Consider the following 27,883-nt stretch of genomic DNA (forward strand, 5'->3'; position numbering starts at 1 on the left):
TATCTCCACAGATTTTTGGGGTTACTCTTAATGCACTAAAAAAACCTTCCACACTTTTTTGTAAAAATATAAATTGGCAATTGACAAAAATTCATAAACTCACTGTTAGAGAAGCTCGCCCCTTCCCCGTCGCCTTCACCACAAAATCACTATTTATGTTTGTCTGCAGGGAGAAAAGAGATCACATTTCAGCATAGTTATATTCTAGATGTAATAGCTTTACCATCTGTTATCCACCACTCATAGAGACCCCTCTGCTCAAACCTGCTCCATCATGTGAGTTCACATCGGTCACCCATTCTTGACCTTAAAGTGGTTCTAGAGTTTTTTTTTTACCTACATACAGAACAGTCCCTGCATTAAGGGAAAAAATGCCCACTAACTGTTCTAACCACCCGCATCCCTATCTACCCACAAGTATAACATCTTTTATATTTTAAAAGAAAAAAAAATTTCTTTAGTATCACTTTAAATCATCCTTTAAGTAATGGCATCCTTAGTTTAATAATGGAACTGCTCAAAACATCTAGACTTTAGGCGGCCTAAGTTTTTTTATCTTTCTGAGTTTTTCAAAAATTACTGACCGACGTTGTACCCAAACAAAATCTATGTTCTTTTTTTCCCACAAATAGAGTTTTCTTTTGGTGGTATTTGATCACCTCTGCGGTTTTTATTTTTTGTGCTATAAACAAAAAAAGACCGACAATTTTGAAAAAAAAGCTATATTTTTTATTTTTTGCTATAATAAATATCTTCCAAAAAAAATTTAAAAAACACATTTCTTCCTCATTTTAGACTGATATGTATTCTTCTACATATTTTTGGTAAAAAAAAAAATCGCAATAAGCGTATATTGATTCGTTTACACAAAAGTTATAGCATCTACAAAATAGGGGATAGATTTATGGCATTGTTATTATAATTTTTTTTTTTTTACTAGTAATGGCGATGATCTGCAATTTTTAGCGGAACTGCGACATTGCGGGGGACAGTTTGGACACTTTTGGAACCATTGACATCTATACAGCGAACTGAACACTGTATCAATGTCACTGGCAGAGAAGGGGTTAACATTAGGGGGCAATCAAGGGGTTAAATGTGCCTCCTAGGGAGGTGTTTCTAACTGTGGGGGAATAGACTGCCTGGAGAAGGAGACAGATCGCTGTTCATAATCAGTATAAACAACGGAGATCTGTCTGTTTACATTGACAGATCTCCGTTCTGTCTCTCTCAGGAGTGATCGTGGTTACGCGGTGGACATCGCGGCCGCCAGGCACGCACATCGGCTCCATTGCCACGCCGCGGGCGCTCGCCCCTTTGAGCTTTTAAAGCGGCCGACGTACAATGATGGCCATTTACGCATGGGAGCCAACCTGACGCAGTACAACTGTGGCGGCTGGTCCTTAAGCAGTTTAAACTATTTTGATTGCTTTTGCCAACTATAGTTGAGAGGGCTTCAACAGTCTGAAGTAGAAGCTTTAATAAACTGAGTTGTGAATATTTATCCTCTCAGCCAATCACTAATTAGTTAGCGATAGTTAGCCAGTGGTTATAGTTAATACCTGTTTGGAACATCCATTTACAGTGTTCTTACCCTTGAGCTCTGTCCAGACAGCATTGTTAGGAGTTATTTTCTCCTCTTTGCACTAAGTCAGTGATCTCCAAACTGTGACTTGTGGGCAGCAACACTTTACTTGTCTTTATCAGGCACTCAGGGCACTATTTCATCCACTGACACCAACAATGGAGCACTATTCCTCCCATCGACACCAACAATGGCAAACTTTTCCTTTCACTGACACCAATGATGGGGCACAATTCCTCCCAATGACACCAATGATGGGGCACTATTCCCCCCAAAGACATAAATGATGGGGCACTATTCCTCCCAATGACACCTATGATGGGGTAGTATTCCTCCCACTGACACCAAAGATGGGGTACAATTCCTCCCAATGACACCAAAGATGGGGTACAACTCCTCCCAATGACACCAATGATGGTGTACAATTTCTCCCAATGGCACTATTCCTCCCCTAATACCAAAGATGGGGCATTGTTTACTCCCATTGATAAAAGGACATTTTCTATTCCCTCTTGCCGCAATCTAACCTCCCTAAAGTCTGAAAGACAGTAAAATGGCCCTTGGTTTAGAAGGTTTGGAGACCACTGCTTTAAGTGAACATTATCTACACATCTTCTTCCCCACTCTAACCCATTACTTATTCTACCGATTAATAATTATCCTATATAGTTTTGCTTCACTATAGAAAAATGTACAGTGTGTGTGTGTGTATATATATACACACAAATATATATATATTTGGTTTGTGGTCCCTTTAAAGGAGAGGTGATGAGACATTGTTATTGGTCAGAGATTCTCACCAATGAAGAGTGAAGGGTTCTGGGGTAGTCCTATCAGAAAGGAGAGGTCAGATTTCAGTACTGTCTGGATTTGTAAGTCCTCAATTGGGACCCAGAATCTTGGAGAGACTTTGGGTAGGAAAGAGCCCGAAGGCACGAAGCCTGATGAAGAGCATGATATGCTCGTAACTGTACTGTATTCATTGTTATGCCTTGAAGAGCATTTGGTATAAATAGAATTTTGCATTCGAGAACGTGTCCAGTTGTTTTTTATATATATATATATATATATATATATATATATATATATATATATATACATACACACATAGTTTTAGGTTCTCATACTATAGATAAAAATAACATGACATTGCAAATACTGCCTTCAAAGTCTTCGCGTGGGTCTTACCTCATCAGATCGGGCATTTAGATTATTTTGCAGGTTAAGGCAGTATTTAGTAGGTTCTTTCCTCTCGGGAAGCTGGATGGATATATCCATTTCCAACGCCATCTTATTTTCCATGGCCTCTTGGTACTTGGCCAAAGCTTCAAACACCATGACGGTTGTCTAGAAACAGGCAGATGGGATAGGTGTTATAATTTGAATTACAAGGCAAAGGGTGTAAATTCTTGTCAAATTGCTGAGGAAGGGATGTAAATAATGTGATAGGTTCATGACAAAATTTTTACAGCGATTAATAAACTATTTGGATGAGGAGCAAAACTTCTTTAAACATTACAGGACAAATCCAGTTGAATTTGACTACCGTAACTAGTACTAGATTAGCCTTTCTCAACAAGGATTTCTTGAAACCTTAAGGTTCCTCTAGAGATTGCTAGGGGTTCGTTCAGCAGGGAACAGTGTCTGACTGATTTTCTCCTTAATAGTGCCTGCATAGTTTTGGCTGGACACAAAAAAGTAATTCTTGTGGGAAAAAGTAACCACCACATTAGCCTTTCTCGATACGGATTACATGGAACCTTTGGGTTCCTGCAGAATTTGCTACGGTTTCCTTCAGCAAGGAATAGTTTCCTACTAATTTTCTGCCTAATGGTGCCTTAATTGTTTTGGCAGATCACAACAGTGTCATTCTAATAGAAAAAGTTGAGCCTCTCCCTGTGTCTCTCAGGTAAGTAACCACTAACAACAATGTTAGTAGTGTCAAAAAAGCTACTTTTCAGTTGTCTGTAAGAGGGCCATATTTCCTACTGATTACAAAAGTGAGGAGGTCCTTATCCCACTGACCACCAGTGTGAAGGGCCACTATTCCACTCACTTCCAATGTAAGGGGAAACTTCTAACCCGAGAACCATCAAAAGGGGACACTACACTGACTGCAACTATCACTGTCTATGTATTTTGTAAATTATTATTTGCTTAATGCCTAATTTATTCATGATTATTATTGAAAATAATTTAGCTTTATAGAGCAGGGGGCATTATTACTACTCTGGGTACATCTCATCTTTTATTATACTCCAGGCAGATATATAAACACAGAATAATACATTTCTGAATTATTTAATACATTGTTTCAGCAGAGATTTGAACGACGTATGGGTAGGCTGAATGTACACAAGTTGATCGATCAACTTGAGTACAACCAGCCTGCCTAATTTTACACGCAAGTATTGCAAGTGGCTGTGATCTCCTGTGCAGCAAAACTCAGGGGGAGTGGGAAGCAGTACAAGAAGCCAATTAGCTACATTGCAGTGCTTATATGCTAACGTAGCACTACCCCAGTAGGGGCCGTTGGAAACTGACTCTCCTACCTCTGCACAGCCAGGCAACACGTAACTTGTTTTTTATGTTTATATTAGTGTATAACAACTTGGAAGTGGGAAGGTATTTATAGGATGGCCAGCAGATGATGAACACAGCAAAATTTGGGGACAATCGTCCTGTCTCTGTACAAAAATCCTGAACTGCTTCCTTCTGTATAAACTCACAGTCCTTTGTAGATTAATAGCAAAAGTCCATTACAGACTAAGGGCCCTGGGCCCTTCTGGAAAAGCAGCCCAAACTTAAAATAACTGCTTGCAGTAGTGTATCCCCTCCTTCTCTGGATCTGGTCCCAGCTCCACTACTCAGCAGGTCCTACCAGCCCTCCTGGCTGCTCTGGAGATCTCTCAGGACAAGGATGAAGGGGTGAAGCACACTGCTGTTTCTCCAGAAGGCTGACTACATATGACAGACTTTCCCCTTGTAGTGTTCCTGAGTGTGCTGATGTACTCACTGTCCTCTCCTTGCTCCCACTGCTCCCAGGTGGTGGTCTCAATCACACCACACTGCAGACAGGATCCTTCCTGAGCCAGCCCAAGCCCCTGGCCTGTAGGCCCCCCCATAGACCTAAAGGGCCCCTCAAGGCCACTGACAGATTCCTCAGCACTCCATCTCCATCTTCCACTCGACTCTTCCTGCCACCATGACTCATCCATACTTAAAGTGTAAGTCCACCCTAAAACTAAAATCCCTGCATCTACAGACGTGCACATTCTAAAACTAACCTATCGAGACCTGTAAAGAAAAAATCCGTATACATACCTTTTCTGAAGCTGATCCGACCCGATCTCCAGAGGCGGAAGCTCGGCAGAGGACTCAGCTGACAAGGGCTGTGAAATGAATGGGGAGTGACTTCACCCATAGAGTTACTATGGGGCTTCCATTGTCGGATGTGTAGGTATGTATACTGATTTTTTCTTTACCGGACTAGATAGGCTAGTGTTAGATCGTCGATGTCTGTAGATGCAGGGATTTTAGTTTTAGGGTGGACTTCTACTTTAAGGGCTGCTTAGCCAACATGCCTGTCCCACTGCTTGGGGATTGGCCAAGCTCCCCTGAGTATGCAGAATGACCCTCCTGGCCTCCGCCCACTAACCTCTAGAAGTTTCTCCAAACTTCCAGACCCAGGGTGGGAGGCACCAGAGACTTGCCTGCACAAGTCATCCAGCCTAGGTGAGTATCGAAAAACCTGCAAAATGGATTACCCAGTAAGGGGGAGTGAAAAAAAAGGGGGATGGCGGGCAGAGATGTGCTTTAAGTACAGCAGAGATAAATCAAGTCTCTCACTCTGCCAGGACTGTGTAAATCTCAGGACTGGATGGACAGAAAAATAAATCCTTTAGCAGTTAAAACATCTTCCATATTTATATGTTATCTGTATATATAAACGTTTGCCTAGAGTTCAGCTTTAGGTAAGCAGGTATATGACGTCTCATTCACCTGTGTTGATCCATATTGCTCGCCATCAACATGCGATCTAATTAGCCAATGAGCAACAGAATCTGCCAGATCATACTCCCCTATTTGCAGGAGAGCCAGCAGGGCGTAAGCTGTAGCCTCCAAAGAAATGTATCTGCCAGATGCTTGGTTAATCCAGAATTTACTATCTGGGTCATCCCACTGAGATTTGCCTAAAAGAAAAAATATATATTAATTTCTGCTTGTACGATATGGTTATTGTGGTAACATTACAATTTGAGCCCGGGTTCACACCTATGCGAATTAGATGTGCGTTTCCCCGCATCTAATAGTAGGAGAATGTGACTGGCTCCCTATGGAGCCGGTTCACATATCTCCGGAGCGGCTGCGGAGTGCACTGCACAAAAAAGCTGTGCGTCTTTGGCTCCGTTTCAGGAGTGAATTCAGGCATAGAATCGGCACTGATTCATCCCTGAAACGGGGAATGGGGACGCTCAGCGCTCCTGTGCGATCCGCAGCCCGGTATAGTGTGAACCCGGGCTTAAGGAAAGATCTACATTTTTAAGAGTAGGTTCCAGTGTTATTATTATTATACAGGATTTATATAGCGCCAACAGTTTACGCAGCACTTTACAATATAAAAAGGAGACAATACAGTTATAATACAATAAAATACAAGAGGATTAAGAGGGCCCTGCTCCGAAGAGCTTACAATCTAATAGAGTGGGGCAGGTGGTACAAAAGGTTGTAACTGTGGGGAATGAGCTGATGTAAGTGGTAGAAGATTAGTTGGAGACATGAAGAGATGAGTTTTCAGGGATTGCCTGACGGTAGCAAGAGTATGGGATAACCGGACAGGTGGAGGTAGCGAGTTCCAGAGGATGGGAGAGGTTCTGGAGAAATCCTGGAGACGAGCATGGGAGGAGGAGACGAGAGAGCTTGAGAGTAGGAGGTCTTGAGAAGAGCGGAGAGGACGATTTGGGTGATATTTGAAGACAAGATTGGTAATGTAGCTCGGGGCAGAGTTGTGAATAGCTTTGTATGTTGTGGTTAGTATTTTGAATTTAATTTGCTGGGTTAATGGGTGTTGTCAGGCTTGTTGTCAACTTTTTGAACTGGGTGAACTGGGTGTTGTCAGGCTTTTGAACTGCCCTCTGTCCATACAAGTCAATGGGTATCAGGGAAACCCTGCCCATAGTGCAAATGAAGTTCCAAGGCCCATACAGATGTGCAGGTGAAGGGGCGTGCACACACACCACTAATACTGGCACCAAATTAGCTATTTAAACTGAGCTGTTGCACTGGCCAGTTGCTATCTGATCTATAGCATTTCCCTTTTATCCTGTGCCAGTTTCCTGTTACTGATCCGGCTTGCTTGACCTCACTTGAACGCTACCTGCCCTAACCTCGGTGTGTCTCTGGACCTTGCTTCTGCCTGGTGACACTAGCATTTAGAGAAAGCAGTGCCTTGAATGATCCCACACTGCAGACCCATAGCTCCCAATTTCGAGGGACTGTCCCTGATTTGGAGCAATGTCCCTTTCTCCCTCTTTCCCCCTCATTTGTCCCTCATTTTGGTCTGATCTATATAGTTGTATAAAAAATGCACTTTTTATCTTTCAAAAAGTGTTTACCAGTGCTAAACCTTTCATCCAAATTCTAAATTGCTGCACTTGTAAATTTTAAAAGCCAATATAAAGGAATAGTAGAGGTAAAAAAAAAAAAAAAACCTTTTGGATTTAATTTACCTTTTTTTTTGGTTAATTCACTATTAAGGGGGTGTGGCAGGGGGTGTGTCCTATGTCTACATACATTTGCTAGTAGGTGTCCCTCATTCCCATCTCAAAATGTTGGGAGGTATGCTGACCTATGGGATTCAGGAAGTGTAGTTCTAATTTTAGGGAATTTTCAGGGTAATGCTTGCACATAAATAATTATTATTTCTAGAGGTTCCCTATAAAATAGCTAATCTTCACTTTTTGATTTCAAGTCCACTTTAACCACTTACAGTCTAGCGTACATATAGAAATGTCCTGGGCAGCAAGTTGTTATATCAGGATCATAGCTGCAGCTGCATTTTTTTTTTTATTCAGGAGGCAATTTCCCATCAGTTAAAGTGAACTGAGTGGCTTTACAGTCATCTGATCACTTTTACAAGAACCTCCCTTCACAACACACACAAGGGTTCCTGGGCTATCCCTTTCATCCAGGGAACCCAGGACTGCCATAAGCAGTCTGGACGGCTGCCCATAGAGGAGATGTAGGAACATCCGTTCCCTCATCTCTTCGATGACAAATGAAGAGGATGAAGGATTTTGTCACTTCTGGTTCCCGAGCCATCATTTCCTAGCTATTACAGCCAGGAAAGCAGCTGGCTGTAAAAGCTATGTTGGATCAGCTGTTTTGAAGGGCAGGAAATCAAAGGGAGAACGAAGTTTCGTAGTCCAAGGACCACAGCTATGGAATACTCTACCCACTAACATCCGCATGGAAGAAAACCATCGGGCCTTCAGAAAAAAACTCAAGACTCACCTCTTCTAAGAAGCAGGACAACTCAGGACAGATCAAGCGCCTTGAAGCGATTCAGTTCGCATTTGTAGCGCTATACAAATTCTTCATTCATTCATTTATTTATTCAGGAAAGACATAATGGGGGTCTAATAGACCCCCAATGTCCTCATAAAGAGTCCTGGATGTGACAAAATGCGTAGGGACAGGAACTTCTGGTGCCTCGTCACTTCTGCAATTTGAAACGGATGCTGGCTCCAGTGTGGATGGGAGCTGCGGTGACTCCATAAAAACATTGGCAGATTATTCCAGTTGCCAGGCAGGCACTTTATTTGTGAGTACAAAATATTTTATTCCTTAATAGTTTTTTTAATAAAATGTTGATGTACAATGATAGTTTTGCCGATTTTTCTTTTCTAACTATATGGGTTAAGTTTTGGTTCCTGGATGTTGGTACAAACAATACAAGATCAGTGATACAAGCGCTGTTGTGACTTTTCTTAGTATATTAAAATAAAAATGTTTTGCCCTGTTATATCTTTATGCATAAATCACTATGAATGACTTATTTATTGCTGTGTACAATATTGTGAGTGCTGCTGTTGTTCACATATATTGTTCATTTCACAGTTTTTTTCCTCTATTTTTATATTTTTTCACACGGGACACTCTAAACGCAAGTTTTTACTTTTTTTTTTTTTATATATTTCTTCCTTAGTATATGCTTAGGGGGTCAACTCCTTTTGGTGAGTGCCGCCCCTGGTGGGGGCACTGGTGGTGACAGCATTTGGAGGATTGCTGTGGTGGAGTTCTTCGGCACAGAACAAGTCACTTTTGTGTAGAGGAACTGCTACTCAAGAGTTTTTTGCACGCAAGCACTTTGAGGATTTTAAATGGACTTTTGCACTTTAATGTTTGATCTTTGGACTATAAGGAGTAAGGAATACATTTTTAATTTTGATGTTGCAAGTCCTTAGGATTCTTTTTTCACACAGTATGGTGGATGGGCTCAAAAGACTCATAGAACATTATTGTAGACTATATTGATTTTATGTTTTTCTCAATTTTTGCCACTTCTATGGTATATATTCACACTAAGTATACACACTTGTAAAATATATTTTATGCACAATTTTAGTATTGGTTGCGGCACATGGAATTATGAATGTAGCAACATGAACACATGGCCACTCATTAAAATTAGAAGAAAAGAGGTTTAACCTTAAACTGCCTAGAGGGTTCTTTTCTGTAAGAGCAGCTAGGATGTGAAATTCCCTTCCACAGGCGGTGGTCTCAGCGGGGAGCATCAATAGTTTTAAAAAAAATATTAGATAAGCACCTGAATGACCACAACATACAGGGATATACAATGTAATACTGACATATAATCACACACATAGGTTGGACTTGATGGACTTGTGTCTTTTTTCTAACCTCACCTACTATGTAACTATGTAACTATGAATTTGTATTTCTACCTTGTAATTTTTTGATTTTTAACTATTTTTTTGATCACATGATATTATTAGCCCAGAGTTTATTTCGTATTTAGTATGGGGCATTAAAGGAGCAGCTGTTATAAACACACACAGCTAGTCTAGGTTGGCGCCTTTTTTCATTATAAGATTTACCATTTTTAATTTTGTATTACATTTTGGTATTTATGTTTATAGGTAGAGATGGGCCGAATACCCCCCTGTTCAGTTCGCACCAGAACTCCCGAACAGGGGAAAAGTTTGGGTCTGAGCCGCAAACTCTATTAAAGTCTATGGGACCAGAACATGAAAAATAAAAAGTCCCCATTTTGAAGGCTTATTTGCAAGTTATTGTACATGAAAAGGGTATTGGGGCCCGAGTACTGCCCTGAGGGACTTGTATCAATGCAAACATTTAAAAAAAAAAATAGTTTTAAAGGAGCAGTGATTTTATTGATGCTTAAAGTGCAAAAATAAAAATGAAAAATTCCTTTAAATATAGTGCCTGCGGGCAGGGGCGTATTATGAAATCAGTGGGCCCGTGTGCAAAATAAAAAGTGGGCCCCAGGAATGAAAAAAAAAATTGGGCGCGATTAGCTCGCCGTGGCAAAATGTGGGCGTGGCTTAAATTGCGCCAAATATTGGGCGTGGCTAAATTAAGTGTGGTTTAAAAGAGTCTGAGATGACCTAGATAGTGCAGAATACAGTAATGTTAAATAAGTATGGCGGTGGGTAGTATGTGCAGGGGAGGAGTGGGGTGTGTATGGTGGTGGGTATTATGTGCAAAAGAGGAGTATGGAGTGTATGGTGGTGGGTAGTATGTGCAGGAGAGGAGTATGGAGTGTATGCTGGTGGGTAGTATGTGCAGAGAGGAGTGCAGAGTGTATGGCGGTGGGTAGTATGTGCAGGAGAGGAGTATGGAGTGTATGGTGGTGGGTAGTATGTGCAGGAGAGGAGTATGGAGTGTATGGTGGTGGGTAGTATGTGCAGAAGAGGAGTATGGAGTGTATGGTGGTGGGTAGTGTGTGCAGAGAGGAGTATGGAGTGTATGGAGGTGAGTAGTATGTGCAGAGAGGAGTGCAGAGTGTATGGTGGTGGGTAGTATGTGCAGGAGAGGCGTATGGAGTGTATGGTGGTGGGTAGTATGTGCAGAGAGGAGTGCGGAGTGTATGGTGGTGGGTAGTATGTGCAGGAGAGGAGTATGGAGTGTATGGTGGTGGGTAGTATGTGCAGGAGAGGAGTATGGAGTGTATGGTGGTGGGTAGTATGTGCAGGAGAGGAGTATGGAGTGTATGGTGGTGGGTAGTATGTGCAGGAGAGGAGTATGGAGTGTATGGTGGTGGGTAGTATGTGCAGGAGAGGAGTATGGAGTGTATGGTGGTGGGTAGTATGTGCAGGAGAGGAGTATGGAGTGTATGGTGGTGGGTAGTATGTGCAGAAGAGGAGTTGGAGTGTATGGAGGTGAATAGTATGTGCAGAAGAGGAGTATGGAGGTGGTTCTTTGTTTCTGTTAGAAAATTTTGCAAACAAATAAATAATAAATAATCTTTCTGCATGAGTTTAGACCAAACTGTATTCTGCTACATTTCTTTGGTGAAAATAACCCAGTTCAATGTATAGTATTATGTAGTGTTATAGAGTCCCCAAACTATGATATATATACCGTAGTGGTTATAAACAGACAGATTTATCCAGCTGTATTTACTCAGTGCAACTTCTAACATCCAAGTGAAAGATATAACACCAAAAAAAAATTCAAAAACAGAATCACTGAGTTGGAAAAAGGATCACGTGGTAAAGGGCCGCTGTCATTGGCCCTTTACCCCGTTCCGTGACGTGAGAGTCTTGAGGACCCGACGGTCAGGGACATAACCAGGTGCACGCCCCAGGAGCGCGATTCTGGGAGGACATCCATGGATGCCCTCCCAGAACTAGCCTGACCGCGCTGTAGCCATCTTTCGGCTGTGGCCCGGTCGGCAAGTTGTTCATTCTTTTTTTCTTTTTTATTACATGTTTTTCTTTCTTTTACAAGTATTACCATAGTAACATTGCACTACTCTGGGAAAGCGATCCAGATTTTTTTTTTACTCTTTGTGATTGCTTATACCAGTGAATTTCACTGTTATAAGGAACCATTTTTACTGAATGAAATCTATTCATTAAGTGTCCATTGTTGCGATTAGCTGTGATCAGCCACAGCTAATCACACGGTACAGATGGGCTGTGATTGTCCCTGTCTGTACCATGACCAATCACAGCTAGCAACACAATTGTACACAATGGATGGCATGTATGGAAGCCATCCATTGTTTAGAATTGTCATGTGATCTGCCGTGATTGGGCACAGTGATTACATGGTACTGGCAGCGATCCGGTATAGTGATCTGTCGTCCACCCGAAACAACAAATGTCCCACCAAGCTGTCATTTGTCTATAGGATGGGCGGGAACTGGTTAAAGAGTACCTGTCATCATAGCAATGATAGCAATAAAGTTACATTGAAAAAAAATTAATAAATAAAAAAAAAGTGTAGGAAAAATATATTTAAATAAAATGACTAAAAATAATATTTAATAATAATAATAATAGAAAAACTTTCAGAAGCAAACCCGTCCCCCTGCTACGCAGGTGCAAATGCACGCATATGTAAAAGATGATTGCCCCACATATGTGACATATTGCTGCAAACATCAGAGTGAGAGCAATAATTCTCTGGCAATAATTTGTGATTAACTCTGAACTGACAACCTTTAAAGGCTTTGAAAGTGTCACCTACAGACAATTGTAGGTACCATAGTTTGTTGCAATTTCCCAGGCATTTACCAGGCATTCACAGTTTTTAAATATTTTACATGTTTGCTGTCTATTTATTTAAAACAACATCTGCTTTTATATTTTATCAAAAAAACGGGTATTATATTGTGTTTCCTGAAAATTTGCATTCGATAAACAGTTGCGAAAATATTATGCATCATAAAAAATTCTGCTTTCAGAAAATATATAATGTTTGGGGATTCTAAATAATAAAAAAGAAAATGCTGATTTTAGCATGTACAATATCTCACAAAAGTGAGTACACCCCTCACATTTTTGTAAATATTTTATTATATCTTTTCAACACTGAAGAAATGACACTTTGCTAAAATGTAAAATAGTGAGTGTACAGCTTGTATAACAGTGTAAATTTGCTGTCCCCTCAAAATAACTCAACACAGAACCATTAATGTCTAAACCCCTGGCAACAAAAGTGAATACACCCTTAAGTGAAAATGTCCAAATTTGGCCCAAAGTGTCAATATTTTGAGTGGCCACCATTATTTTCCAGCACTGCCTTAACCCTCTTGGGCATGGAGTTGACCAGAGCTTCACAGGTTGCCACTGGAGTTCTCTTCCACTCCTCCATGACGACATCACGGAGCTGGTGGATGTTAGAGACCTTTGCGCTCCTCCATCTTCCATTTGAGGATGCCCCACAGATGCTCAATAGGGTTTAGGTCTGGAGACATGCTTGGCCAGTCCATCACCTTTACTCTCAGCTTCTTTAGCAAGGCAGTGGTTGTCTTGGAGGCGTGTTTGGGGTCGTTATCATTTTGGAATACTGCCCTGCAGCCCAGTCTCTGAAGGGAGGGGATCATGCTCTGTTTCAGTATGTCACAATACATGTTGGCACTAATGGTTTCCTCAATGAACTGTAGCTCCCCAGTGACGGCAGTACTCATGCAGCCCCAGACCATGACACTCCCACCACCATGCTTGACTGTAGGCAAGACACACTTGTCTTTGTACTCCTCACCTGGTTGCCGCAACACATGCTTGACACCATCTGAACCAAATAAGTTTATCTTGGTCTCATCAGACCACAGACATGGTTCCAGTAATCCATGCCCTTAGTCTGCTTGTCTTCAGCAAACTGCAGACTTTCTTATGCATCATCTTTAGAAGAGGCTTCCTTCTGGGACGACAGCCATGCAGAACAATTTGATGCAGTGTGTGGCGTATGGTCTGAACACTTACAGGCTGACCCCCCACCCCTTCAACCTCTGCAGCAATGCAGGCAGCACTCATACGTCTATTTCCCAAAGACAACCTCAGCATTTGCACTCCTTTAAACTCGATATAGGGATGGAGGTGTGCTTTGAGACCTTTGGACTATTTCACCAACATGGTCATCAGTCCACAGGACACTTGCCCTGAATCATTGGCCTCCTATTGGGGGTTGTCTAGCATGACACATGTTCCTTTTCATTTAACTTTTTTGTGTACATGCATCGTTTTATTTGTTGGTTTAATTTTCATTTTCGTTTTTTTTTTTTCATTTCATATATTAGTTTTTTCCCCACTGATGTAGTTTTGCAGTGTGCCTCCGACAGGTAGTCCATGTCCTCATGGTTGCCCTCCTGTCTCGGTGTCGGGGAGCTGCGACGCATGGTGGGGCCCCTCCCCCTTCCCCTTCTCTCCTCATCATCCCTGTGGGTGATGGGGGATGGGGGCGGGCTCCCCTCCCTGCGTCGGCGTCATTCCTCCACGCCGTGCACGTGACATCAGTCACATTGTCGGTATCGTGTTTACCTTCCGTGCGGACACGTGACGGGGGCGTCCCCAGCAGCTGTGGGCGGCGAGTGCCGCTGCCCTGGAGGAGGCCTCGGTTCGCCTGGTGTCTGCACTGTTTGACGCTGGGGGGAGTTTCCCTGCTGGGGGGGAGGGGCTGGCTAGGTGCACATAAGGGCCCCCATTTTCTCGCTAGCCTAATTTCAGGCAGCACGTCCATTACTGGGCAGGATATATGTGGCCATCATCCACCATCCATAGGTAAGAGGGTTATCATATGCTCATATTTTCTTCACATTTACTCTGTGATTGGGGGCTTTTGTTCAGCCTAGGAGCATACCTTATACATATTACTTTTCATTATTACTACAGACTCACTCCCCTCATCCTATACCAGTGTGGACATATTACTCTATGGGGACTCACTGTGTGCGCCTGGCGTTTTCTCTCTCCCCCTGTCTGAGTGCTCCTCCCTCAGCTCCCGGACCTCATTCAGTCGGTGGCCTGCGACTATGGAACCCATGGAGGTTGCACTCCCTGGTCAAGTGAGTATACATCTGGGAAGTGTGGCCCTTGGCCTCTCCTATATGCATACCCTTTCTTCCTCATGCACTCAATCATTTTTGACTCATTTGGATTCCTTGTTTTCCTATTACATTTTTTCTTTTTGCTTTTAGATGTTGGTGCTTAATTGCCCCTGAAGAGTGTTTGATACACGAAACGCGTCGGGCTTACCACATGCACCATATCATCATTTTTTATTGGGTTTTTATATACCAATGTTGTGACCTTGTGCATTTTATAGATGTTATAACTTTTCAATCATTTCTTGCCCTGCATCATCTGGGTTTTGTTATCTATATCTATTATGTATATATATAAGGATGCACATGTACTATACTTGACGGTTTTATGTATATTTTGGAACACCACTGTGCCACTAGGCTATTGTCTATCAATAAATGGTTTGTTACATGGTGACTGGTCCCTTGGCCTTTTTTGCACACCTCACTCAAAGTCCCATTTCTTCCGTTTCTAGTATGCATAGGGATGGAGACTCACGTCTCATTTAAAGTCCCAACGTCGCTCCTTTAAACTCAGCATTTGCACTCAACCTCTTTGGTCCACCATGGTGAGGCCTGTTCTGAGTGGAACTTGTCCTGTTAAATTTCTGTATGGTCTTGGTCACCGTGCTGCTGCTCAGTTTCAAGGTCTTGGCAATCTTCTAATTGCCTAGGCCATCTTTATGTAGAGCAACAATTCTTTTTTTTCAGATTCTCAGAGAGTTCTTTGCCATGAGGTGTCATGTTGAACTCCCAGTGACCAGTATGAGAGAGTGAGAGCGATAACACCATTAACACACCTGCTCCCCATTCACACCTGAGACCTTGTAACACTAACGAGTCACATGACACCGGGGAGGGAAAATGGCTAATTGGGCCCAATTTGGACCCTTTCACTTAAGGGTGTACTCACTTTTGTTGCCAGCGGTTTAGACATTATTTGCTGTGTGTTTGAGTTATTTTGAGGGGACAGCAAATTTACACTGTTATACAAGCTGTACACTCACTACTTTACATTGTAGCAAAATGTAATTTCTTCAGTGTTGTCACATGAAAAGATATAATAAAATATTTACAAAAATGTGAGGGGTGTACTCACTTTTGTGAAATTGTCAAAATTGCCCCAGACTGCTAGTGGTTGAGCTAGTATAGCCATGGATGTGCAGAAGTGCCTAAAACAGTTTAGGACAGATTGAGACAGACTACACCAAGGAAAATGTAGTTGTATAGTTACATAGTTAGAAGGAAAAAATACAAAAGTCCATCTAGTTCAACCAAAAAGAAAAAATCCATAACAGAATAAATAAACAGAAAATCTCCATAAACAGAACTTTATACCCATAGTTGATCTACAGGAAGGCAAAAAAAATGCTATACAAAGCATGGTCAAATTTGCTCCTTCCTAATCCCCCAAAAGGCAATTGAACATTCCCTGGATTGACAATCACTGCTGTTATTACCTATACATGTGAAAATCCAGTTATATTTTGTGCGTTTAGGAATGCACCCAGCCATTTTTAAAACAATCTACAGAGCTGACCAGAATTACTTCTTGAGGAAGTCTATAACACATTTCCACAGCTCTTACTTTGAAGCCCTTTCAATGCCTGACCATTTCCACCAATTTAAATAATTCTGTACATAATTTATTACCTGTTGCTACAGACATCAGCTTAGTTGAATCATGTAGCTTCCCAGCCCGAGCCAATGCATAAGAAGTTAATGCAATTGAATGTGGACTGGTCAATTTTCCATAATGCTCTGATATGAATTGTGTGGCCTTGTCAATGCTGAGCTGCAGATTCTAGATGGACAACAAAGAGGTCATAGTAAGATATGAGGCTTTTTCATATACAGTTAGAGGTTATTTACTGGTATAAAATCCACTTACACTGACATGATAATCACAGTATTTCTCACTCTCCACTAAAGCAATGGTGACAAAGGCCGTGATAGCAACATCTGGATCAGATGAGCCGGCAAGTCCACCCTACAAGATAGGAGGACAAATGCATAGCAGTATAAATTCTTGTTCACCTTTCATATGTAACACCAACAAAATGAAAAATCAGAAGTGTTCAAGTAGGAAATTGTCTGGTAGACCCTTTTATCTTATAGAAACAACCAACAACGAGCAAGACAGATGCTAGTGTGGTCCTAGTAAGAGAAGCCCGGAGTAAATAAAATAAAATGGCATAAACGAAGGGTGGACACGACAGGGTTAAGCAGGGTATGATTGCGCTGGATGCACGTCCCAGGGGGCATGTGGGAAGCACGGTTTTGGGACAATGTACATGGACACCCTCCCAAAATTGGAAGCCCGGGGCTCGGATGGAAGGGGGGGGCCCATCATGGTTTCTTGCACCTGGGCCCTGAAGGTTCTAGTTACGCCACTGGTAAAACGTGTTGTCCCATGTTACTACGCACCTTGCTTGTGTATGTTTCATTTAGAATGGACACTGCTGAGCCTATACCCTCTCCACCAGTCCATCGTACCTCTGCCACCTCACTCTGGGCACTAGTGCAGACCTCTTGCATGCTCCACTTTAACTCCTACAGCTCTCCTGTACCATGCAGCCAGGTACATGAGGTCTCTACAGTACAAGAAAATGGCCGCTGCTCTCACCTATGTAGCGCAGGGGTTTTGCTACTCAAGTTATCATGCTAAATGATGTATTGTTCCTTAAGTAAGAGTTTGGCTCCCTCCAGTGTCCTTCTAATGCTATTAAGACTTTTGTTTAGTTTCATGAAGCAGCATTACAAAGCATTGTGGGAGATGTAGTTTAATGAGGAAATGACGCATGTGTTAACTTGTTTTTAGGTTTTGGTACTACTAAACCCACAATGCCAAGCCACAAACCCACAAGGCAAAATTACTGTGCTGCATGCTGGGAGCAGAAATAAAAAGGATAGCGCAGCCATCTTTAACTCTCTTGAGACGCCATTCAATACCTGCCTGCAGTGAGGTCTGTGTGTGTGACCGGGAGACTGCGGCCTATAAGGCGCGGAGCGGAATCAATCGGCCTCTGAAGAGTTCCAGAGCACAGCTAGCTGGACCAGTGTACGGTTGGACCTGAAGACCCAAGATTTCTGAAGCTTTCCTGCATTCCAGTCATCAGCTATCCGAAGGAGCGGTGCAGTATGACGGCGCCAGCTTTCGATCAGACTGAGATATCAGGAAAGCAGTTCGGAGTTCTACAGTACCTGGACCTATTGTGGTGAGCGGGCACTTGCCCAGATCAATAGAGTGTACTGTTTGCTGAGCGAGCTGGTTGCAGATTGCTGGTGGAGCTTGTAGTTCCACGGAGTTACTAGTGCATTACCTTTACAGTTAAGGAGGAAGAGTTACAGGAGTGCTGTTTCTTCGTTACAACTAGGGATGAACCGAACACCCCTCTGTTCGGTTCGCACCAGAACATGCGAACAGGAAAAAAGTTCGCTCGAACACGCGAACACAGTTAAAGTCTATGGGACACGAACATGAATAATCAAAAGTGCTAATTTTAAAGGCTTATATGCAAGTTATTGTCATAAAAAGTGTTTGGGGACCTGGGTCCTGCCCCAGGGGACATGGATCAATGCAAAAAAAGTTTTAAAAACGGCTGTTTTTTCAGGAGCAGTGATTTTAATAATGCTTAAAGTCAAACAATAAAAGTGTAATATCCCTTTAAATTTCGTACCTGGGGGGTGTCTATAGTATGCCTGTAAAGGGGCGCATGTTTCCCATGTTTAGAACAGTCTGACAGCAAAATGATATTTCGAAGGAAAAAAACCCATTTAAAACTACCCGCGGCTATTGCATTGCCGACAATACACATAGAAGTTCATTGAAAAAAAAACGGCATGGGAATTCCCCACAGGGAAACCCCGAACCAAAATTTAAAAAAAAAAATGACGTGGGGGTCCCCCTAAATTCCATACCAGGCCCTTTAGGTCTGGTATGGATTTTAAGGGGAACCCCGCGCCAAAAAAAAAAAAAAAATGACGTGGGGTCCCCCCAAAAATCCATACCAGACCCTTATCCGAGCACGCAACCTGGCAGGCCGCAGGAAAAGATGAGAGTGCAGCCCCCCCCTCCTGAACTGTACCAGGCCACATGCCCTTAACATTGGAAGGGTGCTTTGGGGTAGCCCCCCAAAACACCTTGTCCCCATGTTGATGAGGACAAGGGCCTCATCCCTACAACCCTGGCCGGTGGTTGTGGGGGTCTGCGGGCGGGGGCTTATCAGAATCTGGAAGCCCCCTTTAACAAGGGGACCCCCAGATCCCGCCCCCCCCCGTGTGAAATGGTAAGGGGGTACTTACCCCTACCATTTCACTAAAAAACTGTCAAAAATGTTAAAAATTACAAGAGACAGTTTTTGACAATTCCTTTATTTAAATGCTTCTTCCTTCATCTTCTTCTTCTTCTGGTTCTTCTGGCTCTTTTGGTTCTTCCTCCGGCGTTCTCGTCCAGCATCTCCTCCGTGGCGTCTTCTATCTTCTTCTCCTCGGGCCGCTCCGCACCCATTAGCATGGAGGGAAGCTCCCGCTCTTCTCTTCATCTTCTTCTTCATCCTCTTCTCTTCTTCTCTTCTTCCTTCTTCTCTTCTTCTCTTCTTCATTTTCTTCTCCGGGCCGCTCCGCACCCATGCTGGCATGGAGGGAGGCTCCCGCTGTGTGACGGCGTCTCTTCGTCTGACGGCTCTTAAATAACGGGGGCGTGGCCACCCGGTGACCCCGCCCCCCTCTGACGCACGGTGACTTGACGGGACTTCCCTGTGACGTCACGGGGAATGCCACAGGGAAGTCCCGTCATGTCCCGTGCGTCAGAGGGGGCGGGGTCACCAGGTGGCCCCGCCCCCCGTTATTTAAGAACCGTCAGATGAGGAGACACCGTCACACAGCGGGAGCCTCCCTGCGGAGCGGCCTGGAGAAGAAAATGAAGAAGAGAAGAAGAAAGAAGAGAAGAGGATGAAGAAGAAGATGAAGAGAAGAGCGGGAGCCTCCCCTCATGCCATGGGTGCGAAGCGGCCCGAGGAGAAGAAGATAGAAGATGAGATGCTGGACGAGAATGCTGGAGGAAGAACCAGAAGAGCCAGAAGAACCAGAAGAAGATGAAGGAAGAAAGAAGAAGCATTTAAATAAAGGAATTGTCAAAAACTGTCTCTTGTCATTTTTAAAATTTTTGACAGTTTTTTAGTGAAATGGTAGGGGTAAGTACCCCCTTACCATTTCACACAGGGGGGGGGGGCGGGATCTGAGGGTCCCCTTGTTAAAGGGGGCTTCCAGATTCCGATAAGCCCCCCGCCCGCAGACCCCCACAACCACCGGCCAGGGTTATGGGGATGAGGCCCTTGTCCTCATCAACATGGGGACAAGGTGTTTTGGGGGGCTACCCCAAAGCACCCTCCCAATGTTGAGGGCATGTGGCCTGGTACGGTTCAGGAGGGGGGGGCCGCACTCTCGTCCCCCCCTCTTTTCCTGCGGCCTGCCAGGTTGCGTGCTCGGATAAGGGTCTGGTATGGATTCTTGGGGGGACCCCACGCCGTTTTTTTTTTTTTTTTTTGGCGTGGGGTTCCCCTTAAAATCCATACCAGACCTGAAGGGTCTGGTATGGAATTTAGGGGGAACCCCACGTCATTTTTTAAAAAAATTTTGGCCGGGGTTCCCCTTAATATCTATACCAGACCTGAAGGGCCTTGTATGGAATTTAGGGGGTCTCCCATGTCATTTTTTTTTTTTTTTAATTTTGGTTCGGGGTTGCCCTGTGGGGAATTCCCATGCCGTTTTTATCAATGAACTTCTATGTGTATTGTCGGCAATGCAATAGCCGCGGGTAGTTTTAAATGGCTTTTTTTCCTTCGAAATGTCATTTTGCTGTCAGACTGTTTTAAACACGGGAAACATGCGCCCCTTTACAGGCATACTATAGACACCCCCCAGATACGAAATTTAAAGGGATATTACACTTTTATTGTTTGACTTTAAGCATTAATAAAATCACTGCTTCTGAAAAAACGGCCGTTTTTAAAACTTTTTTTTGCATTGATCCATGTCCCCTGGGGCAGGACCCAGGTCCCCAAACACTTTTTATGACAATAACTTGCATATAAGCCTTTAAAATTAGCACTTTTGATTTCTCCCATAGACTTTTAAAGGGTGTTCCGCGGCATTCGAATTTGAAGCTCATCCCTAGTTACAACTAAAGAAATAGTCATCAGCACAACCATCACTCTACAGTTTGTTTTTTATATTTCCCACTTGGATTACAAATAACTGCAGTTCAAATCAACAGGCTAGCTGAAGAATAACTGAAGATAAGGAACACTTGTTACCCCCTGCAAAGCATCAGGGTTGCACTTTACAATCTGAACATTTAATTGAAGCCAATGGGGGCGCGCTTGAGCATAAGATACAGATATATATATTACATTGTTCTGTGTTATGTGAATACAATGTACTGTAGTTTGGTGTGTACATTGAGGTTTCAGGGGGAAGGTGTTTAATATAAGCTTGGCAATATTGAACACTTGTCTCACTATGTGCCTGTCTGCATGCACCCCTTATGGTAATTATTATTGACTGTTATCTACTGTCTTTCCTTACTTCTGAGCTATCACAGCGTTTATGGTGTTTAATATCTGTTTTAGTAAACTTCCCAAGTGGTTAATTGACATCCTGTGTGAGACTCTATCTATTACTACAGCTGGTGAAGTTATGGGTTCCAAGGTTACGGTAAATATACCGTATAGTGTATCATTGCTGTGCTTCTTTTCACTGCTGGGTCCCACACTAATATTATCATACAGGTGTGCCAGAGGGGCTGGGGGTTGAGAGGCAGGGTGCAGAATTGAACATTTATCAGCAGCTCCTTCGGGGGGTAGTGCTACACCTATAACAAAGAGCACATGGAAGGGCAACGCAATGCAAAACACACTATTGTTTCAGATTTTATCAGGTACCATGTGAAGACCTTACCCTTGAGTACTGCCAACCAATAGGAAAATTTTCCTCGAACATCCCATCTGGTTTTTGCATGGACAGTACCAACCATTTGACAGAGTCACATAGAACGTCATCAGTAATGTGTATCATTCCTTTGGCCAAGGAGAAGATTTTGACAATGTATGCTGTAAGCCTGCAATGTAGAACACAATAGAAATGCCAATGTTTGCATGTTGAGAGTAGGTCCATTGTACAAATGTTTAAAGTTCAATTCCAGCCAAAACTTTTTTCTTCAGTTTTGGTTTAAAGTTTGTAAAGATTGGAACTCCTAATCCTGATTTTATCCTGGGCCTCAACATGGGATGTCTTCCTTATGCCATGTCCACATTTCTAATGTGTATAATCTGCAGAATGGGCGTTCTGCAAAGTGCAGAGGTTTTCAATGAGTGTAGCAAATCTGTTCTATGTCTCTTGATTTTGACAAAGTTTCTGTGCTTAGTAGAGACATAGGAGGTTATGCTACCCAAATAAATACTGTGCTTAGAGATCTATATAGCAGCTAGCACATCAATAGACATATATTGACCTAATTGGAATATAATAATTAGTGTAGGTCTTAAATCAATACAAAAAACTGACAAATTAATGCAGTGCTCAAAATATAGACGTGTGCAAACAATGTAAAGCGTGGAAAGATATAATACAGTGGGGCAAAAAATGATTTAGTCAGCCACCAATTGTGCAAGTTCTCCCACGTAAAAAGATAAGAGAGGCCTGTAATTGTCAAATCCAGACAATCACATTGTCTAATTTTTAAAGAATTTATTTGCAAATTATGGTGGAAAATAAGTATTTGGTCACCTACAAACAAGCAAGATTTCTGGCTCTTACAGACCTGTATCTTCTTCTTTAAGAGGCTCCCTGTCCTCCACTCATTATCTATATTAATGGCACCTGTATGAACTTGTTATCAGTATAAAAGACACCTGTCCACAACCTTAAACAGTCACACTCCGAACTCCACTATGGTGAAGATCAAAGAGCTGTCAAAGGACACCAGGAACAAAATTGTAGACCTGCACCAGGCTGGGAAGACTGAATCTGCAATAGGCAAGCACTGGTGTGAAGAAATCAACTGTGGGAGCAATAATTAGAAAATGGAAGACATAAAAGACCACTGATAATCTTCCTCGATCTGGGGCTCCACACCAGATCTCACCCCGTGGGGTCAAAATGATCATAAGAACGGTGAGCAAAAATCCCAGAACCACACAGAGGGACCTAATGAATGACCTGCAGAGAGCTGGGAACAACGTAACAAAGGCTACCATCAATAACACACTACGCCGCCAGGGACTCAGATCCTGCAGTGCCAGACGTGTCCCCCTGCTTAAGCCAGTAGATGTCCGGGCCCGTCTGAGGTTTGCTAGAGAGCATTTGGATGATCCAGAAGAGGATTGGGAGAATGTCATAGGGTCAGATGAAATCAAACTGTTTGGTAGAAACACAACTCGTTGTTTTTGGAGAAGTGAGAATGCTGAGTTGCAACCAAAGAACACCATGCCTACTGTGAAGCATGAGGGTGGCAACATCATGCTTTGGGGCTGTTTCCCTGCAAAGGGAACAGGACGACTGATCCGTGTACATGAAAGAATGAAAGGGGTCATGTATGGTGAGATATTGAGTGCAAACCTCCTCGCATTAGCAAGGGTATTTAAGATGAAACGTGGCTGGGTCTTTCAGCATGACAATGGTCCCAAACACACCACCCAGGCAACGAAGGAGTGGCTTCGTAGGAAGCATTTCAAGGTCCTGGAGTGGCCTAGCCAGTCTCCAGATCTCAACCCCATAGAAAACCTTTTGGAGGGAGTCCATGTTGCCCAGCGAAAGCCTCAAAACATCACTGCTCTAGAGGAGATCTGCATGGAGGAATGGGCCAACATACCAGCAACAGTGTGTGACAACCTTCTGAAGACTTACAGAAAATGTTTGACCTCTGTCATTGCCAACAAAGGATATATAACAAAGTATTGAGATGAACTTTTGATATTGACTAAATACTTATTTTCCACCATAATTTGAAAATAAATTCTTTCAAAAATCAGACAATGTGATTGTCTGGATTTGTTTCCACATTTTGTCTCTCATAGTTGAGGTATACCTATGATGACAATTACAGGCCTCTCTCATCTTTTTTAATGGGAGAACTTGCACAATTGGTGGCTGACTAAATACTTTTTTGCCCCACTGTACATATAGATATAACACATTGGACATTGGGGGCGACCGTATCTCTCGGGTTCCGCTGTATAGCATTCATTAAGTTGAACATCTATGAATTAGGACAACTTGTTGGTCTCTTCCATATATTTACACACCAGTACCAAGGCGCCCCTAAACCCATGTGTTTTTCATTTTTGAGCAAACTGGGTCTTTATTTACTCCCTGCGACTATGCATGGTCTCCCCCTTATCATCCGCTAGCTGGGGCTTTTTTTGATCTTTACCCCTGTCTCCCTATTTCGGGGGAGGCACTTTAGCAACAGAACACTTTCCATCCTTTGGTGCTGGACTCATAGAGAGCTGGATTACTATTGTGGTGGTCTCACACTATCCCCCGAGTAAGCCATTGTTGGCGAAACATGTTGGGAATCAATACTCATCTGTGACTACTTTTTCCTCCTTCTTTGGGCCTCCAGCAACCCATGGTATTGTATATGCTCTACTATTGATGTTAACCATTTTGATATTTTGATTGTTGTTTGCTTTATGTTTTTTGTATTAATAAAAAGAAACTATATTTTTACTTAATATGTTGTGATTCAGTTGTTGACAGCACCGTTATAATCCCACTCCTCTATACCGTCATATAATACAAAGTGATGACACCACAGTGAAAAATCAAACCATCTGTAATAAAACAGTTCATAGTGTAATAAGGAGAGGGAAATTCCTCTTCTGTGTATAAATGGTCATGTGGTAAACTTCAAATAGTCCCCATCAATGTGTACCATCACCAAAGTAAAGAGGTCAAAACCGCGCTTACCAGAAGAAGTGGACTCCTTTACCAAAGGTATAGAGTCAATCTCACTATATGTGTGTGTGATCACTAAATCCGCATAAGGCTTCTCCAGAGATAATTAGATAGTGTCTTATCAATCAACACTCCAATCTGATCGACAGCATAGAATTTAGAATGGCTCACGGTTCAACATCACCAACCACATGCATGAAAAAGATCACAACTCCACATAGTGTAGAACCATAGAAATACATTTATTAAAATAAGAGTAACACTCACTTGTTAAAAGAATATATGAGCCAAATCGTCCCAGGGTAACAGAATAACCAACTTCCTGGCTTGAAGAATGCGATGACGTCAGAGGCACAGGCTCCACGTGCATATGGTTGGTGATGTTGAACCGTGAGCCATTCTAAATTCTATGCTGGCGATCAGATTGGAGTGTTGATTGATGAGACACCAGCTAATTAATTACCTCTGGAGAAGAGATGCCTTTATGCTGATATGGTGATCACACACACATATAGTAAGATTGACTCCATACCTTTGGTAAGGGAGTCCACTCATGGTAAGTGCGGTTTTGACCTCTTTATCTTAGTGATGGTGCACATTGATGGGGACTATTTGAAGATCAACACATGATCAATTATACACAGAAGTGGAATTTCCCTCTCCTCATTGAAGTGTTTACACTTTGGACTGTTTTATTACAGATTCTTTGATTTTTCACTGTGGTGTCATCACTTTGTATTATATATTTCCACGCTTTACATTGTTTGTTTGCACACAAGTATATTTTGAGCACTGCATTAATTTGCCCATTTTTTGTATGGATTTAAGCGCTGCACTAATTATTATTATATAGAGAGACATATCTGGGCCCATTCACACCTATTTGCTGCAATAACCCATTTGATATCTAGTTCATTACCACAACACTCCATGCATGCATTAGTGCGTTGCTGTTCTAATAATTTTTACACACCAATGCACTAAAGCAGTGGTCTCCAAACTGTGGTCCGGGGGCTGGATGTGGCCCTTTACTTGCCTTTATCCGGCATTGGGACATAGTTCATCAAACTGATACAAGACACTATTCCTTCTATACCAACAATGGGGCATAATTCCTGCCATAGACTCCAACAATGAGGTAATATTCTTCCCACTGGCACCAATGAAGGGGTATTATTCCTCCCAGTGGCACCAACTGCAGGGCCCTATTGCTCCCAATGATACCAATGACGAGGCAGTATGTCTTATCCTAATACAAACAATGGGGCAATATTCCTTGAACTAATACTTGAACTAATACCAATGAAGGGGCATTTATTACTACCATTGAAGCTAGGGGGTTTTCTATTCCCACTGGCCACAGTCTGCCCCCCCCCCCCCTCAAAGTCTGAAGGACAGTAAATTGGCCCTTTGCTCAGAAAGTTTGGAGATTCCTGCACTAAAGGAACACGCCTACTGTTCTGCCCCTTTGTTATATAATCTTTCTGTGTTGTATTGATTTATCAGGTTCAATTTGTTCTGTAGAATGCTGTCAGTTTTGTGCAGAGCTTATTTTCTCAGAGAATAGGTGCAGGAATTCCCTCCTTCTGAATCACTTCTTGTCTCTGCCCCCTACCCACCTCTGAGCACCATCCCTTGGTTCCACCTCCTACCCACCTCCCAATATCGCCTCTTTTTTAAAAATAAAGAACCAAGTATCATTTTGTGGTGCTATGAAATTTGGTAATAACAAGAAGTAAAGTAGATCTTCCATAGCCAGCAACAATAGACCCTTCCCAGCAACACTGGGTTCCTCCTGCAACAATGGACCCCAACAACAATAGATCCCGCAGCAACAACAGATTTCCAAGCAGCCAGCCCAGCCAGCATCAATAGATTCTCAATCAATAGAAACGCGGCAAAATGCCGGTACCGCGCTTTGCTGCGTTTAGCATAGTTTTGCATCTGAAACGTCAGAAACTTCATGATTTCGTTTATAAGCGTTTTTACAGGTGCCCTATTTTTTAACATTACAAAACTTAAAAATGATAGCAAATGATGAAAAAACACTATTTAAAAAAAAAAAAATTGTAATTGCTTGTTATGCTTCATAGACCATTTGTATACCCCTAATGAGCATGAACCAGTCCAATACACCACTAGCATTGCTGTTAGCCAAAGTATAATTGGAATTTGATCTATATGTTGTTAGATTTCAACCAGATGACCCCACCATTGAGCTTCACCCCTGACTTGATCAAACATAGTTGCATAAAATTTAGGGTTAGGGTTAGTGTTTCCTATTAGGTTTGGGGGGTTATGGTTAGGGTTTTCCCCTTGAAGAACAAGTTTAGGGTTAAGGTAAAGATTATGGTTTCCCGTTAGGGCTAGGGTTTTTTCGGTTAGGGGTTAAGGTTAGGGTTTCCCATTAGGGTTAGGGGGTTAGGGTTTTCCCCTTGAAGAACAAGTTAGGGTTTCCGGTTAGTGTTAAGGTTTCCACGTAGGGTTAGGGGTTAGGGTCAGGGTTTCCCATTAGGGCTAGGGGGTTATGGTTAGGGTTAGGGTTTTCCCCTTGAAGAACAAGTTAGGGCTAGGGTTTCCGGTTAGGGTTTCCCATTAGGGTTATGGGGTTATGGTTATGGTTAGGGTTTTCCTCTTGAAGAACAAGTTAGGGTTAGGGTTTCCAGTTAGGGTTAGGGTTTCCCATTAGGGTTAGGGGGTTATGGTTAGGGTTTTCCCATTGAAGAACAAGTTAGGGTTAGGGTTTCCGATTAGGGTTAGGTTTTCATGTTAGGGTTAGGGGTTAGGGTTAGGGTTTCCCATTAGGGTTAGGGGGTTATGGTTAGGGTTAGGGTTTTCTGATTGAAGAACAAGTTAGGGTTAGGGTTTCCGGTTAGGGTTGCGGTAAGGGTTTCCGGTTAGGGTTTCCCATTAGGGTTAGGGGGTCATGGTTAGGGTTTTCCCCTTGAAGAACAAGTTGGGGTTAGGGTTTCTGGTTAGGGTTAGGAGTTAGGGTTAGGGTTTCCCATTAGGGTTAGAGTTTCATGGTTAGGGTTTTCCCTTTGAAGAACAAGTTAGGGTTTCCGGTTAGGGTTAGGGGGTTATGGTTAGGGTTTTCCCCTTGAAGAACAAGTTAGGGTTAGGGTTTTGGGTTAGGGTTAGGGGTTAGGGTTTCTCATCAGGGTTAGGAGCTTATGGTTAGGGTTAGGGTTTTCCCTTTGAAGAACAAGTTAGGGTTAGGGTTTTCCCTTTTAAGAAAAAGTTAGGGTTAGGGTTTCCGGTTA

At 42.6% G+C, this 27,883-nt stretch overlaps 1 protein-coding gene across 1 annotated transcript in view; it reads right to left on the minus strand.

Annotated features, from left to right (window-relative positions):
- LOC141133437 (complement C3-like) overlaps positions 1–27,883 on the minus strand; it is a 363,837-nt gene that overhangs the window by 50,319 nt on the left and 285,635 nt on the right. The window contains exons 25-30 of the mRNA XM_073622825.1: positions 21,621–21,780; positions 16,552–16,650; positions 16,314–16,464; positions 5,588–5,778; positions 2,774–2,932; positions 104–163 (exon numbers count right to left, since the gene is read on the minus strand). Coding sequence (XP_073478926.1) covers positions 104–163; positions 2,774–2,932; positions 5,588–5,778; positions 16,314–16,464; positions 16,552–16,650; positions 21,621–21,780 — 820 coding nt within the window. The remainder of the gene's footprint in view (positions 1–103; positions 164–2,773; positions 2,933–5,587; positions 5,779–16,313; positions 16,465–16,551; positions 16,651–21,620; positions 21,781–27,883) is intronic.

Source organism: Aquarana catesbeiana, linkage group LG03 (assembly GCF_042186555.1).
Source record: "Aquarana catesbeiana isolate 2022-GZ linkage group LG03, ASM4218655v1, whole genome shotgun sequence".
Classification (NCBI taxonomy): domain Eukaryota; kingdom Metazoa; phylum Chordata; class Amphibia; order Anura; family Ranidae; genus Aquarana; species Aquarana catesbeiana.